Source organism: Danio rerio, chromosome 22, assembly GCF_052040795.2.
Source record: "Danio rerio strain M-AB ecotype USA chromosome 22, GRCz13ab, whole genome shotgun sequence".
NCBI lineage: Eukaryota > Metazoa > Chordata > Actinopteri > Cypriniformes > Danionidae > Danio > Danio rerio.
This window is the reverse complement of record NC_141042.1, coordinates 27524786-27541625: the sequence shown is the minus strand read 5'-3', so window position 1 is coordinate 27541625 and position 16840 is coordinate 27524786. Positions and strand designations below refer to the sequence as shown.

Genomic DNA, 16840 nt, shown 5'->3' with positions numbered 1-16840 from the left:
TAATCATTTTTTAATTAGCATTTTTCTTCGACTCCTGTGTAGGCTTACTAATTTTACTTTTTATAGCTACGAATAAGTTCCTTTCATTTACTTTAAAGTGAAATAACTGAACATAAACATAGAAAAATGCTCATTTTAGGAGACAAATTTGGACGGCATTTAGAGGTTTTTGAATACTCAAGGTACTTTAAATACAGTTGAAGTGAGAATTATTAGCCCCTTCTTATTTTTTCCCTAATTTCTGTTTAACGAAGAGAAGATTTTTTTCAACACATTTCTAAACATAAAAGTTTTAATAACTCCTATTTTGCAGCGAGAAATGCCTCTGAACCGGCACCGACGGATCCACAATGCAGTTCGGCAACGCCTGATGTCACCCATTCAAAGTTAATGAGTAGCGTTGAAGCTGACGCCCCGAGTGAACGAGGCATAATAACTGATTTATTTTATCTTTGCCATGATGACAGTAAATAATATTTGACTCGATATTTTTCATATATACCGTAATTAGGCAAGTTATTGTATAACGATGGTTTGTTCTGTAGACTATCTGAAAAATTTTTTGCTTAGAGGGGCTAATATTATGGACCTTAAAATGGTTCTTAAATTTAAAAATGCTTTTATTCTAGTTGAAATAAAACAAATAAGACTTTCTCCAGAAGAAAACATATTAACTCTGTTAAACATAATTTCAGAAGAAAATTCAAAGCGGGGCTAATAATTCTGACTTAAACTATACATGCTGCTCAATATTATAATCAAAATGGAAAAAGTTCTTCTAACTGTATTTGAACATATCAAATACTTAAAAATAAGTTACTTTAGTGTCTGTTTTCTGTATACCAGAATAAAAGGGATAGTTCACATCAAACTGAGAATTATGTCTGTTTACACTTTTTCACTTCTCAAAAACAAAAGATGGTATTTTGAAACGGGTAAACACTAATTTCTAAGCTATTTGTGTTTCATGATAACAGGTTTCTAACATTCTTCAGAATATCTTATTTTGTGTTTAACAGAAAAAGGGAAACTTGTAGGTTACAACCACTCAAGGGTGAGTAAACAGTGAACAAATTTCCATTTTAAGTAAACTGTCCTTTTAAAAACATATTAACGAGTGGGTTTTTTTCAGAACTAAAGTGTGTAATTACACTAATACAACAAACATGTATATTATTGAGATAAAGTTGGTTTTATATTCAAACATTTGGAGTTTCTCCAGTATCGCTTTATTTTGATGGTCCCTTTAATTGACGGATTGTTGAATTTAAGTTACATTGCTTCCACATGCCAACTAATTCACATTAGATTATAAGTAGACTGTTAGGTTAGGGTTAGTGTAAGTTGACATGTACTTGCAAAGTTTCTTATAGTCAGTGAAATGTCTGATGAAGGAGCAGTATCAGCAGATATTAGGCAGACAGTCTACAAAATGTGCAATAGGGACCATCAAAATAAAGTCTTACCCTTTCTCCTTAATAGTATTTTTTCAGATTAGTATTCTTTGCCCATTATTAATACGTAAATCATATTAGCAACCAATATTTGAGGTAAACTTGGTTTTATATGCACACATTTATTCATGTTTGAACAGTGACAACTTGTGACACGCTCCCTATATTGTTTACCATGGTACTTTGAATACTCAGTGTGAAATCACATTTAGGTATGACTTCAAAACTGCAATAGCAATATATATATACATATATATATATATATATATATATATATATATATATATATATATATATATATATATATATATATATATATATGACAGTGAACAATGTTGTACTTTGACAGCCATTGGCTGCTAATATGGTTTCACTATGTAGAATATGCAATGAATAAATACTTCTGCATAATTATATTATAGAAGGTGCGAATGTGTGAATATAAAACCAACTTTACCTCAACATATTCAAAGTACCATGGTAAACAATTTAGGAAGCGTGTCACAAGTTGCCACTGAACGAATGTGCGAATAGAAAACCAACTTTACCTCATAAACGTACCCCTTGTTACACGTATAGTAACAAACCAGAACCAAATTCTGTGAAGGTTGCCATTTAAAACTTTATATCTCGAACACAACAGAGTCCATTCATTCAGTCATTAGCTCACACACACACACAAAATGTTCAGGTTTTTTTTCAGTCTTTTGTCTATTCCTTCGGCTTGCCCTCCAGCAGACCCAGTAGAGTCGCCTCAGCCTCCAGCAGTGTGGTGTCGGTCGTCGCTCCCAGAAAGCGCGATGTGAGCTCCAAATCCTCCAGCCTGAGCCTCACCTTGCTGCCCCGCTGGTACTTCTCCCCGTCAACAGCAGGCCTCTTACAAACACAGTGAAACTTCCCTCCGAAATCCACATACAGGTCATCGTTGACTATGTGGAAGATCTTCCCGATGGCGATCTTGCCTTTGGCGGGACCCATCTGTAGGAGCACGGACTGTCGCAGCAGAGCCGGGAAAGAGCTCTCCTCCCTGGGGCTCATCATACGCCGTTCGCCGCTTTGCTGGAGGTCCGAGTGCAGATTATAAGCGGCAGCGAAACCGCTCTTCGGCCGCTCGGTGTGTTTATCATCTCCTCCGCTCACGTCTGAACTGTATAGGGATCTGAGTGTGGCGAAAACACATTGTTTTGGAGGTAAAGAAGACCTGGAACTCACGTTGATCATCACCTTGCAGAGCGACGCCATGTTGAAATGTCATAAGAAGGAAAGAGAGTTCCGGTTATTTCAAAATAAGAGCATAGATGAAGGCGTTGGTGGCAAATGAAAAACACCTAAAGTACATTTTAGAGTATTTTTACTCTCGCTCTATTAGTTATGTTTTATTTAAAAAGTATATTTTTAGAGATGGATGAAGTTTTCCCCTCCCCTGATTCTTAGGGACGGTTCACACATTTTTTTAATTCTGCCATTATTTTTTTACTCTAATAATAAATAATCAATCCTTTAAAATCGTGCATATTCAATTAAAGGATGCATCCTTTGCATATAATAAATATGATCTGGAACTCACACTGGCTTTAATAACTGTCACCAATTATGGTAGGTCTCACCAGTATTCTAAAAATATTTAAATTAGTTAAAAATAGATAAAAATATCACAAAGCCACATATTATACATATTATATAGATATAAGGCTAATTAAACTACAAAGTTTACAATTAACGTAAACATTTTGCCTAACGTTAAATGCATTATATCCTTGAACAAAAATAATAAAACACAGTAGAGATTAAATAAATATATTTAAATAAATATAAGCATTGCTTGAATATCTCGCTTTATTTCAAATTCAAAGGCGACCTTAAAATGACTTTTAATTGACTATGATAAATGCGTGAGTCTCTCGGCTTCCGTAGTTAACGCGTCACGTACGTTTACCGGAAGTTTATAAACACATCTTCGAGAACACGCAAGAAGAAAACATGGAGCTGTTTGTAATTTCGCCAGATTTGAAGTTTAATAATCTTACTGTCGCTCCGGACTCGACTGTCAGCGACCTTATCGATCATTTTACCGTTAAAAATGTGAGTCGCTGAGTGATTACATTAATGCGACGAGAAATGAACCCAGGATTGAGCTCTTCTCTAAGTACTAATTGCTCGGTTTGATTGTGTTTGTTTTAGTGATGTTTAAAATGACGGAAATGTGTTTTTCTTTTCTTTCAGGGTGTCTCTTTGACGGATTTCTACGTGAGCAGTAATGGCCGTTTGTCTCGCAGTAATGACCTGCTTCAGTCTGGAGTTGTGTATCGTCTGGAGCCCCGGCTGTGTGGAGGAAAAGGAGGTAAAACCACTAATATCCTCTAATAATATTGTTTAGAGTGTGCTTGTTTGCTGATGTTTGTGACCCTGGACTTCCAAACACGATTTAACGTTAAGTGGTTTTTTACTCGAGATTTACACACCATTTTAAAGCAGAATAAATAAGGTTTGTATTAATTCATTCTTTGTAAGTAAAAGATTATGGATCACACTTTACAATAAGGTTCATTAGTTAATGTTCAATAATGCATTTACTAACATAAACAAACAATGAACAATGCATTTACTACTGTATTTGTTCATGTTAGTTAACGTTACTTAATGAAAATACAGTTGTTCATTGTTAGTTCATGTTAACTTATGGTGCATTAACTAATGTTAACAAGCATGGACTTGGATTTTAATAATGCATTAGTAAATGTTCAATTTTGATTAATAAATGCTGTACATGTGTTGTTCATGATTAGTTCATGTTAGTAAAAGCATTAACTAATGAACCTTATTGTAAAGTGTTACCAGATAATGTTTGATTTAGGTAAAGCTGGTTTTATATTCGCACCTTCAGACTTTCTCCTTAATGATATCATCCCTTTTAGGAATTAAAAAAAAACTTTTCTGGGAAATCGTACACTCAAAAAAAACTTTTGCTGCTTGTTCAAACTCCAAATTTTTAAATGAGGTGAAACAACACAAAGTTTTTAGGGGTAAAACTTGTTTTTTTGTTAAATCCACTTAAATTGGGAAAAAACAATTAAGTTTACTCAAAGACCACCTATTTTACCCCTTTTTCAAGATTTAAGGTATGTCTTTTATGTCTCCAGTATGTGTCTATAAAGTTTCAGCTCAAAACATTAGAAACATCAGATTATTTATTATACCTTTCAGAATATTGTGATTTTCTGTTTTGAACACAATGTAGCTGTTTTTGTGGCCTGTGCCTTTAGTGCTAGTTCACCCCGCCCACCGTTCTCACGTGCTTGTCAAATGGCCCATTTCCACTGAGTGGTACAGTTTGGTTTGGTACGCTTTTATGGCCGTTTCCACTGTCAAAAGGCTTACCGTACCGTACCACTTTTTCGGCACCCTTTCGAAAGGGTCCCAAACACAAGAAAGGGTACCAAAAGGAGGAGCTAGACGCGCAGCTAAACGCTATTGGTTTACAGAGACGCGTCATTCGCTTGCGCAACAAGCCAGAATGTAAACAAAGGACCCGCCATGTTTGAAATACAGAGCGAGAGATTACAGCAGAATTATATAAGCATAATGGTCGATCCGGGCTCAAACAAACCTTGTCGTCGTCTTGATGAACAGCCACAAAGCATAGAGTAGAGCAGAATCTGCCCTGTGCCCCGTAGTTTTTTAAGAGCCAGTCTGAGGAGCAAGCGGTTTCGCTTTCTTGCTTGTGCTCGCCGCGCGTCTATTTCTGTATGAATATTAAACTTCTTGAGCTGATAATAATAACGTGAGCTTGATTATTGACAAGCTTTGGAAACCCGATCCTGTGAGAAGCTGAAGAAAGAGAAAGAGAAAGAAAAGGACAAACGCGAGAGTGAAGCACGGAAAAAAAGGAGCACGTTGTTTCTTCAGCAAACGTGAACAAACTGCCTTGTTTTAATTTTTATCATCACCTTTTGGACTAATATGACCTGGGAATGATGGAATTGCTCTCTAACAGAGGCTACATGTGCTGCTGAAGATTACAGACACAGATGAGAGGTTTTCACTGACCTGTAGGCTATACTTTGTGTTGTTTTGAACCAAATTAAGGACAAAATGTTTGCTGTGTGTACTTTTTCTGTAGTTGAAGCGTCTGTTTTGTAAGAAGTGCTTTTCATATGATATGCGAGCGACCCTTACAGCTTTATTGTAGACATTTCCTCGAGTGAGAATGATGCGACTGAAACTTTCTGTCGTACACCACGTCCACCAAAAGGGTAGCCTTGCTAGTGGAAACGCAAGCCTGGTAAAGGTGACCCGTACCGAACCATACTGTACCAGTCAGTGGAAACGAGCCTAAAGTGTGCCTCGATCTCCTCTTCGGCTGTGTCAGATAAACAGCACATTGACTGACATGAAGGAAGCAGATCTCATGTAACATTTGTGAAAAGTATTACAGTAAGCTTTTACCCAATGATTATTTGATGTATTTGTTGTGGACGGTAAAATCGCTACATTCATTACAAAGTTGTCCTGTTTTAATTCCTGATTACATTTGATTATGATTGATGATCACAGAGAGAGATCACACAGATCTTTTAATCCCAGTTGCTTTGCGCATGTCCTGTCTTGTTTATATGATTGTATGCATTACTACGGAGACCTGTTAATAATCAGCTGTCAAACAAGTTAGTGGGCGGGGAAACCACACGTTGTGGTCAGCCTCAAAATGGGAGGGATTTGGATCTAATTTTAACGTCAAGAAATAAAAAAAGTTTATATCCCTCCAATATGACTGTGGACATACTATACCTACACACAGTTTTGTCTAAACCGCTTACTAAAAATGATTTTCTTCATGGGTGCCCTTTAATCGATTTGTGTTGTGATGAGATGAAGGAATTGTGTGAAACCCAGCATTCTTTAAAGTTTATTAGCAACCAATGGCTGTCAAAGTACAACATTGTTTACAGTCAATTAAATCTGTTTTATAACAAAGATTCTTCAACTCCAAATGGACCCAGAATTAAGCATAGCATGATTACCGGTTTTAACGGTTATTGTGGTTAAGGTGTAAAACTGACTAAATTAAAAGGTGTGTGAGGGGTTTTATGTGTTTTAAAGAAATCAGTGTTATTGGAACTAATTAAGACTGCAGAAGTCTTGAAGTATTTAGCCTGACATGTTTACGGTCAAAATATTATTAATTTTTCCTTAGTTTTTTTTTTTAGATTTCGTTTTTTTTTACCCAGACATTTAAAAAGGACTCATTTTATAGCAGTTATCACAATACCTTGAAATCAAGATATTTTTATTCAAGGTTATCATATTATCATAAACTTATACCGGCTCATGCCTACCCAGAATGAACCTCAATTTTGAATGCATCATGAGAATTCGACTTGTGATTGTTTTTCAGGATTCGGCTCCATGTTGAGAGCTCTCGGTGCGCAAATTGAAAAGACCACAAATCGTGAGGCCTGCCGAGATCTGAGTGGAAGAAGACTTCGAGACGTCAATCATGAGAAAGAGTAAGACTGACGATTACCACACGCTTGTTTATTTACACAATGTGCAATTATCTCATTGATTTGGTGCTTTCTCTTTCTGTTAAATGCTTAAATGTGTTTGTATGTGTACGTAGAATGGCGGAATGGTTGAAAAAGCAGGCGGATCGAGAGGCGGAGAAGGAGCAGCGTCGCCTGGAGCGGATTCAGAGGAAACTGGCTGAGCCCAAACATTATTTCACAGACACCAATTATGAGCAGCAGTGCCATGACCTCTCAGAGAGACTGGAGGACTCTGTGCTCAAAGGTGATTTTAGATTTTTTTTGTCCATGAACAAATCATCCGAGATGTACAGGTCTTTTGATTTTTCGTTATAGATTTGTGTCGTACTGTGACACTCTTTTTAGGTTGTGTAAATCTTATACGTTTTAAAAAAAATCCTGAATCAATTTATTATTTATATAACCTTTTTTGGTTCAACTGGAATATTACGAAGGTATGAGAATACTTGTGCACGCCTAAAACAAAAATAACAACTTTATTGAACAGTTCCTTCTCAATGTCAGTATAGGACACGCATGCACTGATGTGCCTATACTGACACTATGGAGAAGAAACTGTTACTGGTATCTTTCTTTTTCAGTCAGAGGGCAATAATCATCTAAATCAGTGGTTTTCAAACTGTGGTACGTGTACCACTAGTGGTACGCGGGCTTCCTTTAGGGCTGTGCAATTAATCCAAAATCCGATTTCGATTTCGATTATGGCTTCTAACGATTATGAAAAACCATTAATCAAGATAAATGATTATTGCATCATATACCAACAGCGCAAAAGACCGCGTGTTTATGTGTGTGTGCGCAACACGCACACACGCATAAGCACGCGGTCAGCATTCGGTCTCATTCGCACACTGAGACGAGCAGAGGAGCGCAGACATCTAAAGTAATCGTTACATGAGCGCATTAATGGTCAAATAGGTGTCAACGCGGTGATTAGTGATTATTCATATTAACCCTCATTTGCGTAATAAACAAACGAGTTGAGAATCAAAAGACACGTGAAAGAGAAACCATTAAAGTGACAGTGCGAGACTGCTCCTGACTGAAGGATTTTTGTAGCTAAAGTGTTTTTCTTAGGGTGAAGATGCTTAAATCACAGTGTGTTTTATATTTTTATTCTATTGTATTTATTTCTCTTTCCTTTGCGGGGTGGAAAATAACTGTGTGTATATATAAATATATATATATATATATGTATACATACATACATACATAGATACATACATACATACAGTTGAAGTCAGAATTATTAGCCCTCCAGAATTTTAGCAACCCTTTCCTCCAATTTCTGTTTAATGGAAAGAAGTTTTTTAAACTTATTTCTGAACACAATAGCTTTGATATCATGTCTAATTACTGATCTGTTTTATCTTTGCTATGATGACAGTACATAACATTTTACTAGATGTTTTTCAAAATACAAGCATTCAGATTAAAGTGCAATTCAAAGGCTTAATTAGAGTAATTAGACAAGTCATTGTATAACAGTAGTTTCTTCTGCAGACAATCAAAAAATATATTGCTTAAGGGGGCTAATAATATTGACCTTAAAATGGGTTTCAAAATAATTAAATCTGCTTTTATTCTAGCTAAAATAAAACAAATAAGACTTTCTCCAGAAGAAAAAAAATATTAGGGGAAATACTGTTAAAATTCCTTGCTCTGTTTAACATAATTTGGGAAATAGTTATTTAAAAAAAATAAAAAAAATCTCAGGAGCGCCAATAATTTTGACTTCAACTGATAATTGTTTAGAATAATCGTGATTACAATTATAACCAAAATAATCGTGATTATGATTTTTTCCAAAATCGAGCAGCCCTAGTTTCCTTCTAGTGGTACACAGAGGAATCCAATTTGTCAAATGTACATGCAACAAATATTTCAAAATTTATATTTCAAAAACGATTCATATATGAATATTAAGACATATAGCCTATATTTATGGGGTCAAAGCAACATTTCCAGGGTTTGATGAATAGGATACTATAGGTTAACACTTTACATTGAGGTACAGGAGTTTTTTTGTTGTTGTACTTTTTAAGAACAATAGCCTACCATTTTTTAATTAACTTTTAAAAGCACATTTTATTGTAAACGTTGATAGTTTATTTTGTTTGTTTGTATTTGACATATAAGCACAGTACAGTTTTAATGCTCAAACTATTTACTATGTTAAAGGGGCTGATAATAAAAATTTTCTCAATAATAGTAGTTAATCTGCCACGTTTTTAAACTTTGCAGAGTTGTAGCTGCTTTACTGAGCCTACTACGCTACTGTATTTCAATACTGGTCATTATGATGGTACTTGGAAAGACAATTCTTTTCTGAGGTGGTACTTGGTGCAAAAAGTTTGAGAACCACTGGTCTAAAGGAATAATGTTTTCATACTTGCACAATATTGTGAATTCCTATTTTGCATAGCCCAAATAAATATTACTACTATTAATAATTTAAAAGTTGCTTTGATTTTGATTGTTAAATAATCAGCATATACAAAAAAATAAATAAATAAATAAAAACACGCTGATAAAAGTTTTTGTTCACGTTGATCAAGCTAACCTCCATGAACTGTCTATATATTATTTATATAAATAAATAAGCTGAGTCTGAGACTTTTATTTATTTGATAGTTTATTTCACATTTCTTGTTTGTAAAGGCTAAATACAAATAAAAAGTGAACATAATTTTTTGTATTGTTGTTATTTAAAAAAGAAAAGTATAAGAGCCTGGAGGTATTATTGGCTTTGCATATTCAGTTTGCAGAGATTTGTAGGGACAGACATCTATTGTGTGCGCTCTTGGCAGTTTTTTTCTGTTTTTTTTAATATTGTCCATTTCAAAATTATATTGTATTGACCAAAATTAAGAAATGTATCGTGATATAAAATTTTGCCATATCGTCCAACCCTAAGCCCCATAGGCGCTGCATTAGAGACACCTTGCATAAGCGGTACTTTGTTTTTTGTAATTTGACGCATATATTATATAATGCATACATAAATGCAAATAAATGTTCATGTGTTTTTAAAAATCAAAATATTAAAAACTTTCAAGGATTTAAGATTATGAGGACAGTTAAATGGGCTATAACAGTCTTGTGAAAAGGGTCCATAAGGCACATCAGCACATGCTTGCCCTATACTGACACTGAGAAGAACAAACTGTTGAATGAAGTTTTTATTTTTACTTTAGGTGTGCACAAAAATATCCTTATACCTGTGTAACATTACAATTGAACCACAAAAGGCAATTTGTTTTGGCAGTGTGTTTTTGGTATCTTTCTTTTTCAATCGTGGGCAATAATCCTCTAAATGAAGCTTTTAATGTTCTCATATTTGAGCAATTTCTTTGTGATTTGTTGCATACATCACGTGCATAAATCACGCCATGGACATTATATTAAGATGCCTTCTGGTTTCAAAATACCTAGATTAAAAAAAGATGGCCAAATCAGAACTTTTCTGTTATAATAAATTATAGTAAAACAACTTGTCAAAAAGAATTTAAAAAAATTAAACCCTTTAAACAGAATAAATGCAGGAACGGCGCCAAGAGCACTCTTTTTGGGTTCTTTCACACCTGCCTCATTTAGTTTGGTTGAATCGCACTAGAGTTCGTTTTCCCTCTTGGTGCGATTCATTTGTGTGAATGCAGCAGTCGTACTCTAGTGCGCACCAAAAGCGGACCAAAAAGGTTTACTGAGACCTGCTTGAAGAGGTGGTCTCGGTATGCTTTCAAACAAACCCTGGAGTGGTGCGTTTGTGTTGACAACATGATCCGAACTAAAACAGACCCAACCACAAAAAGTACTGTGCCTTTTTGGATTAATCCAGCTGCCGTTGGCCGATGCACTGTGCATTATGGGATGTGGGGGAAAATATTTGTTGACAGCGCTTTACCTACAATTTTAAACAGAGAGGGAGAGGGGGAAAAACATTACCTGATGGATCGTTGGTAATATTTCTGGAAGATGACCATTTTGCAGTTTAGCTAAATTAATTTACACCTCCTCTTGAAGTGACGTGTGATGCACCTTTTCCGTTTGCGATGCATTAAAACATTGCCTCATAAAACAGCATAAAACAGCCTCCGCCGTGCTTCATTCTTAAAATGTATAGTTTGTCTAAGTGATGTATACAAACTATATAGTAAACTATGACCAGGGATACAAACAGCCAGTACAATCGTAGCTCCATAGTAAAAAGCAACATTTTGTGTCCGTCGGTTTGTTTACTTGCAGGAGTTCATTGGCATTTTCCCGCAAGTGAATTCTGACCAATCGAATAGCAGTTTAGGAAATGTGTTCAACAACATCTGGCCAATGAATGATGTGGGTTTTGTCACATGACTGCATTTTGGTTCTTTTCAACTGGTTCGGACCAAAGCTTTCAAAGACTGGTGTGAAAAGGACAGCAGAAAATGCTACAATGTATCATTTATTGCCCTTGGTCCAGACCAAATGTAGCAAACTACAGATGTGAAAGCATCCTTATTGTCAGCTGTCAGTCAGCGCCCACTCTGACTTTTTTTTTTTCTTCATGGTCATTGTGCTTTTTGCTATGTGCAGTTAAAATGCAGACAATTGGATAGAAGTCACTTTTTAAAAGATGATGCAAGAAGGTCATCAAAAAAAATCAGATAAGTCACTAAATCAGAATTGACCATCAAGATCAACAGTGTAAATGCTGCCTATTAGACAAGATTTTAATACCAAAAACACTTTAATGGATGTTTTAAACGTGTATTCCTAGTAAAAAAATATTGAAGTTGTTTATCTTAAATTGCACCGAAAATCCCATCAAGTGTTAATTCAATATCATGTAAAATGTTTTATTTCTTTTTGTGTTTTATCTAAATTAGTCTTGCCATGAAATAGCTATAAATTGATGGAACTAAATCAACAGATAAACAGTGTATATTGTGGCACGCCGTATTGTCAAACTTTACTTCCTTTATAGTTTTGGGGAATTTATTTTATTTTTTACATTTTTGTGCTTCTAATAAAATGTTTCCTCCACAAAACACTCAAGTTTTGCACTGTGATGCATTAAGATAAACCTTATAGACATTAGGATGGTAAAGGAGTAAGTCACCCATAAATGTAAATTCTGACCTCATTTATTCACTGTTGAACACTAAAGAAGATTTTTAAAGGAGTGTTGGAAACCTCATAACATTGACTTCCATAGTGTGTTTTTTTTTTCCTACTATGGATGTCGATCATTACCAGGTTTCACCAATCTTCAGTTTAGTGTTCTTTTGTGTTTACTGTACATAAATATGACATACTCTTATTAATAATAGTAAACATTCTAGGTATCATCCACCAATAATTATTCTTGAAAGCACACCTGAAATATTAAAAGTGTCTTCATTCTTCAGGCATGCAGGCTTCCTCTAGCGGTCTCGTTCAGGCGGACGAGGGTCCGAGCCTCAAGCGCGCAAATCCAACAGACAGTAAAAAGAAAGCCAAGAAGAAATGTTACTGGTGAGATGCTTTCAAATATGAAAAATTTAACACAAGACTTACAAATATAACTTTAATTTTAACATTTCTGTAACATGCCTTTGTTTAATCCAACAGGACCGGCATGGCAGGGCTAGAGGAAATGGCCAGCTCTAGTGAAGGAAGTGATGACAGCGACAGTGAAGTCTCTCCGTCTACCTCTGGAGCTTCCTGTAGTTCTGGTTTTCCTAAACCAGTCGTTTCAGCTCATAAAGCAGACCCCCAGGAGCAGCCCTCTTCCTCAAGTCCCGCACAGAGAAAACACAACCAGGAGGAGCTGCAGAAACGGGACAAGGAGGAGTGTACAAGTGAAATCAGCAGCTCTTCCTCCAGTCCTGCTGCAAACAATGAAAAACTCAACCAGGAGGAGACCAATGAAATCAGCAGCTCCTCCTCCAGTCCTGCTCCAAAGCCTACAGAAGTCAACCAGCAGGAGATGGAGACTGAGATGGAGTGTACAGCTCAAATCAGCAGCTCGTCTTCAAGTCCTGCTGAACACAGCGAGGAGGAGGTGCAGCAGACGGCTGAGAGGGTGGAGAAGATGGCTGAGGAGGTGCAGAAGACGGCTGAAGAGGTGCAGAAGAAAACTGAGGAGTCTACAGCTGAAATCAGCCCAAGCAGCAGCATCCCTGAGGAGAAATCACAGGTTCTTTCACAGGTTTGAAATGCTGAAAGATATTAAAATAATTTTCATTTCAATTAAGCTTTATATATATATATATATATATATATATATATATATATATATATATATATATATATAAAAAAACAATAAGTTGTATTTTAGTTGTTGTATCATTTACATTGAAATGACAATTTAACAGTCTCTTTAACTAGATATGTTGCATAAAGGCAACTGAAATCAGGGTTTCGCCAGATCATGTCATTTCTGGAATATCATGGAATATTAAAAGTTTTTTTTCCAGACATTAACCATGTTTCTATTCAAAGAAGCAAATAAAATTAATGCGCAAAACTGGAATATCACATAACAGATTTGTAAATAAAGCAGCATTTCCATCTAATGAGTCCACGAAAAAAAAGTTACTTCCTGTTAAACTGGCACCAAATATATATAAAAAACAGAATTTGCTGTGGTAGAAGCATGTGTGGGTTTTTTTTCCTTGTATAATAAATTACTTGCACCTCAGAAGATAAAATGCGATGAACACAAGGTGGCGTTTAGAGGTGTGAGACGCTCTTTGGGTGCACAGATACTCAAGACAGTTCTGGAGTTGGCATGATACAAAAAATGTAATATAAAAATCTTACATATGCTGTAGAAATGTTATAGCAGAGACGCTTGTCGGTTTTAAAACCTTGGCTTATCCATATACATTAAACTGTTATCTTTCCATGCCTATTCTGGCAGTGATAATATTAACTGGTTCAGGCATTTTAGAATGACCAAAATAACATTTTAGAAGTTTTACAATGTAGTCAGCCTGATGGTTTGTCCATTATTGCTGACCATTGCACCCACTTTTATCATCACATAATTTCTAATAACAAAATCCCTTTATTTTTTTTTTAAATGCACACACTGGGATTTATTCGGTATAAGTGTTTCAGTCGAATAAAAATTTATCCTCAGTTATGTGCATACATTTTTTTTTGAATGTGCATTTTCAACTTTATACACATCTTGGGATTTACATCCCAAGCATATTTTAATGCAATAATCCAAAATGTGCATAAAAAATAGGTGGATGAAAACCTAGCTATTGAAATTTGTATTTTTTTTCATATATATATATATATATATATATTTTTTTTTTCAAATTCATGGAATATCAGGGGGTTTTGTTTGTTGCCTTAAAATTTGTTTACATTTATCAGAAATGTTTTTTTTAAACTTTTTTTTTTTTTTTTAATAACCATATTATACTGCTATCCACTTGTTAAGTGTGACATCCTGCGTAGCGGCTTCTGGGTTCAATTGCTCTATCAAACTGAAGGGAAGACTCAATAAATTGTAGTAATAAACGTTTACAAAGTGCTGTAATACTTTCAAAACTCACGATCACTAAATATATATCCATGCCTAATATCAGATGGCCAGAAAGTGATACGTTTTTTATAAATTGTTACAATTTTGGTATTTGTGATGCAGCAAGTCCAGAGACTCTTCTATACACAATCATTTTATATAAAATTCACTTTGATGTGTCATATGACTAAAAGTGCTCATAAACGAAAATTTTCTCAATTCAAATGAGTCGCAGCTTAGACCTGGGAGCAATATTTCATGTTACAACTTAACAAGCGGATGCTTAAACTCTTTTTCAGCTCCATTTTATTCCTTTTCTGCTCATCACCTGGCAATCACTCAAGTCAAATGCAGTCATTGGAGGTACTTGTTAATAAAGGCCTGCTTTTTTGTTTGTTTTTAGACAGGGAATTTGGATTAAAGTGGGAATCCTGAAAGGTATTCCTGTTATTTTCCTGGCCGTGTGACTGATTTCACAAAGGCTTCAGGTACTTTTAACTGTGGACTGGCCTGCGACTCAATACTTGTGTTAGGCCAGCAAAATGGCATCTCAGTTTCGATCGCCACATCACTGGGACCTTTCTGCTGCAAATTTTACATAGTATTGGCACATCTAACTTGGCTATTTCTCCCTTTCGTTAGGTTGAAAGCCAAAATATTGCAGAACAGGGAGTGTCTGCCATTAGCGGGGGGGAAATCGCGCTCAAAACACTCTTGCATTCATCTCTTATTCAACATTCAGTGCACAATAATGCACACAATAATTGCAGTTCAGCCAATAGGCGTCATGTCTTGAGCCATCATATTGCCTCTGTTTCACAATAATGGCAAGAATTTAGGGTCAAACCTTATCTAACTATTATTTTGTAGTAAAGAAATATTTAAAAATTTCTGATTAATTGCATGCATTCATGCTGACATGTTGTTTGGTTGTTAGGTTGAGGATCCGCTGGATCTGCTTTCTGTGAGTGGGCCGGAGCAGCTGGAGGCTTTGGGTCTGGAGAGGCTGAAGAAGGAGCTGATGGAGAGAGGGATGAAGTGTGGAGGAACACTGCAGGAACGAGCTGCGCGTCTGTTTTCTGTTAAAGGACTGACCCCTGATCAGATTGATCCTTCACTCTTGGCCAAACCCAGCAAGGGCAAGAAGAAATAGCAGTCCAAATCCACTGCTGTGACGAAAAATTGTTTGAGAAATTTATTAGTCATCAATTCTGAGATTTAAAAAATGTATCGCCGTTTAATTTGAGGTTAGTTTTTAACACAGATGGCGCTGTGTGCTTTACAAACACTACTCAAAGCTAAGTTTGGGAAGTTTTTTCCTAGTTTGGGAAGGTTTATGTGGATTTCAAGAGTGTCAATAGTGGGCTGTATTTACGTTAATCTTGTGACAAGAGCCGACTTGCATTACATGCTAAACACTCAAGGGCTCAAAAGTTTTTGAGTGTATAGATAAACTAGCCCAGAGCACTGTCTGCTGTTTTTAAAACTAGCCTAGAGTTCTGTCTGCTAATAAAAACTAGCCTAGAGCACCGTCTGCTAATAAAACTAGCCTAGAATGCCGTCTGTTAATAAAAACTAGCCTATAGAACAACTTGTTAAAAAAAAAAAAAAAAAACAAGCCTATAGTGCCGTCTGCTGATTAAAAACTAGCCTAAAGTGTTGTTTGCTGATTTAAAAACCAGGATAGAGTGCCATCTGCTGATTAAAAACTAGTGTAGAGCGCAGTCTGCTGTTAAAACTCAAGGTTAGAATCAGTTCAAGAGCAAATAGGAATGCATTTTGAAAATCACAGAATTGTCAAACCATTATTTTCTGCCTAAGCTCAAATTGTCTTTGCTGATTTGCATATCTTGTTTGGCATGTCCGTAGTTTTTTTTTAAGATGTCTTTTGTAAAACTCAAGCACCTCATTTTGGAAAATCTTTCATTTTGAAAAAAGATGCCCCTCAAGATTTAGTCGTATACAGATGAATCAGGTGTCAGTTTTACTTTGATCCACCACATAGGGCATTTTATCACCACCCTTTTGTCTTTATAGTAAAATGTGTACATTTATAAATGCAAAGCTCGGGCTAACTTTATTTAGTGATGTGTTTGTAGTCATTGTAAATAGCTATTTTAATTCATGCAGATGTCATTTGGTGCGGTCTACAAAGTCATTTAACTTGTTTCTAATCAAGCCAACAAGTTGTTCACATTGCACAGTATTTGATTGTATTATATGATCCTACTTTGTAATGGAGTAAAATAGTAATACAGTTTTTTTTTGTTTGTTTGTTGTTATTATGACTACATATTACTGGTTAAATAATCTTTCTTTAAAAGTGTAAAGAAAGTCGG

General features: G+C 35.6%; 2 protein-coding genes across 4 annotated transcripts; one reads left to right on the top strand and one right to left on the bottom strand.

Annotated features, from left to right (window-relative positions):
- Positions 1-2056: 2056 nt before the first annotated feature.
- On the bottom strand, positions 2057-2716 carry mrps28 (mitochondrial ribosomal protein S28). The gene is given in 1 exon segment (NM_001077790.2): positions 2057-2716. A coding segment is annotated over 1 exon segment (531 nt). The 5' UTR covers positions 2697-2716; the 3' UTR covers positions 2057-2165.
- A 689-nt stretch (positions 2717-3405) lies between these two features.
- On the top strand, positions 3406-16761 carry sde2 (SDE2 telomere maintenance homolog (S. pombe)). Of its 3 annotated transcripts, none has more exons than XM_087302719.1 (7): positions 3406-3536; positions 3678-3795; positions 6850-6961; positions 7075-7244; positions 12388-12493; positions 12590-13157; positions 15439-16761. In XM_087302719.1, exons 1-7 carry the CDS (start codon positions 3435-3437, stop codon positions 15652-15654), a joined length of 1392 nt encoding a protein of 463 aa, XP_087158845.1. In that variant the 5' UTR covers positions 3406-3434; the 3' UTR covers positions 15655-16761.
- The last annotated feature ends 79 nt before the right edge of the window (positions 16762-16840 follow it).

Excerpts from the sequence above, each read along its gene's own strand:
- sde2 (XM_087302719.1), top strand. The coding sequence starts at position 3,435 with ATGGAGCTGTTTGTAATTTCGCCAGATTTGAAGTTTAATAATCTTACT. Across the intron at positions 6,962-7,074 it reads GACGTCAATCATGAGAAAGA|AATGGCGGAATGGTTGAAAA; the intron begins GTAAGACTGACG and ends ATGTGTACGTAG. Across the intron at positions 12,494-12,589 it reads GCCAAGAAGAAATGTTACTG|GACCGGCATGGCAGGGCTAG; the intron begins GTGAGATGCTTT and ends TTAATCCAACAG.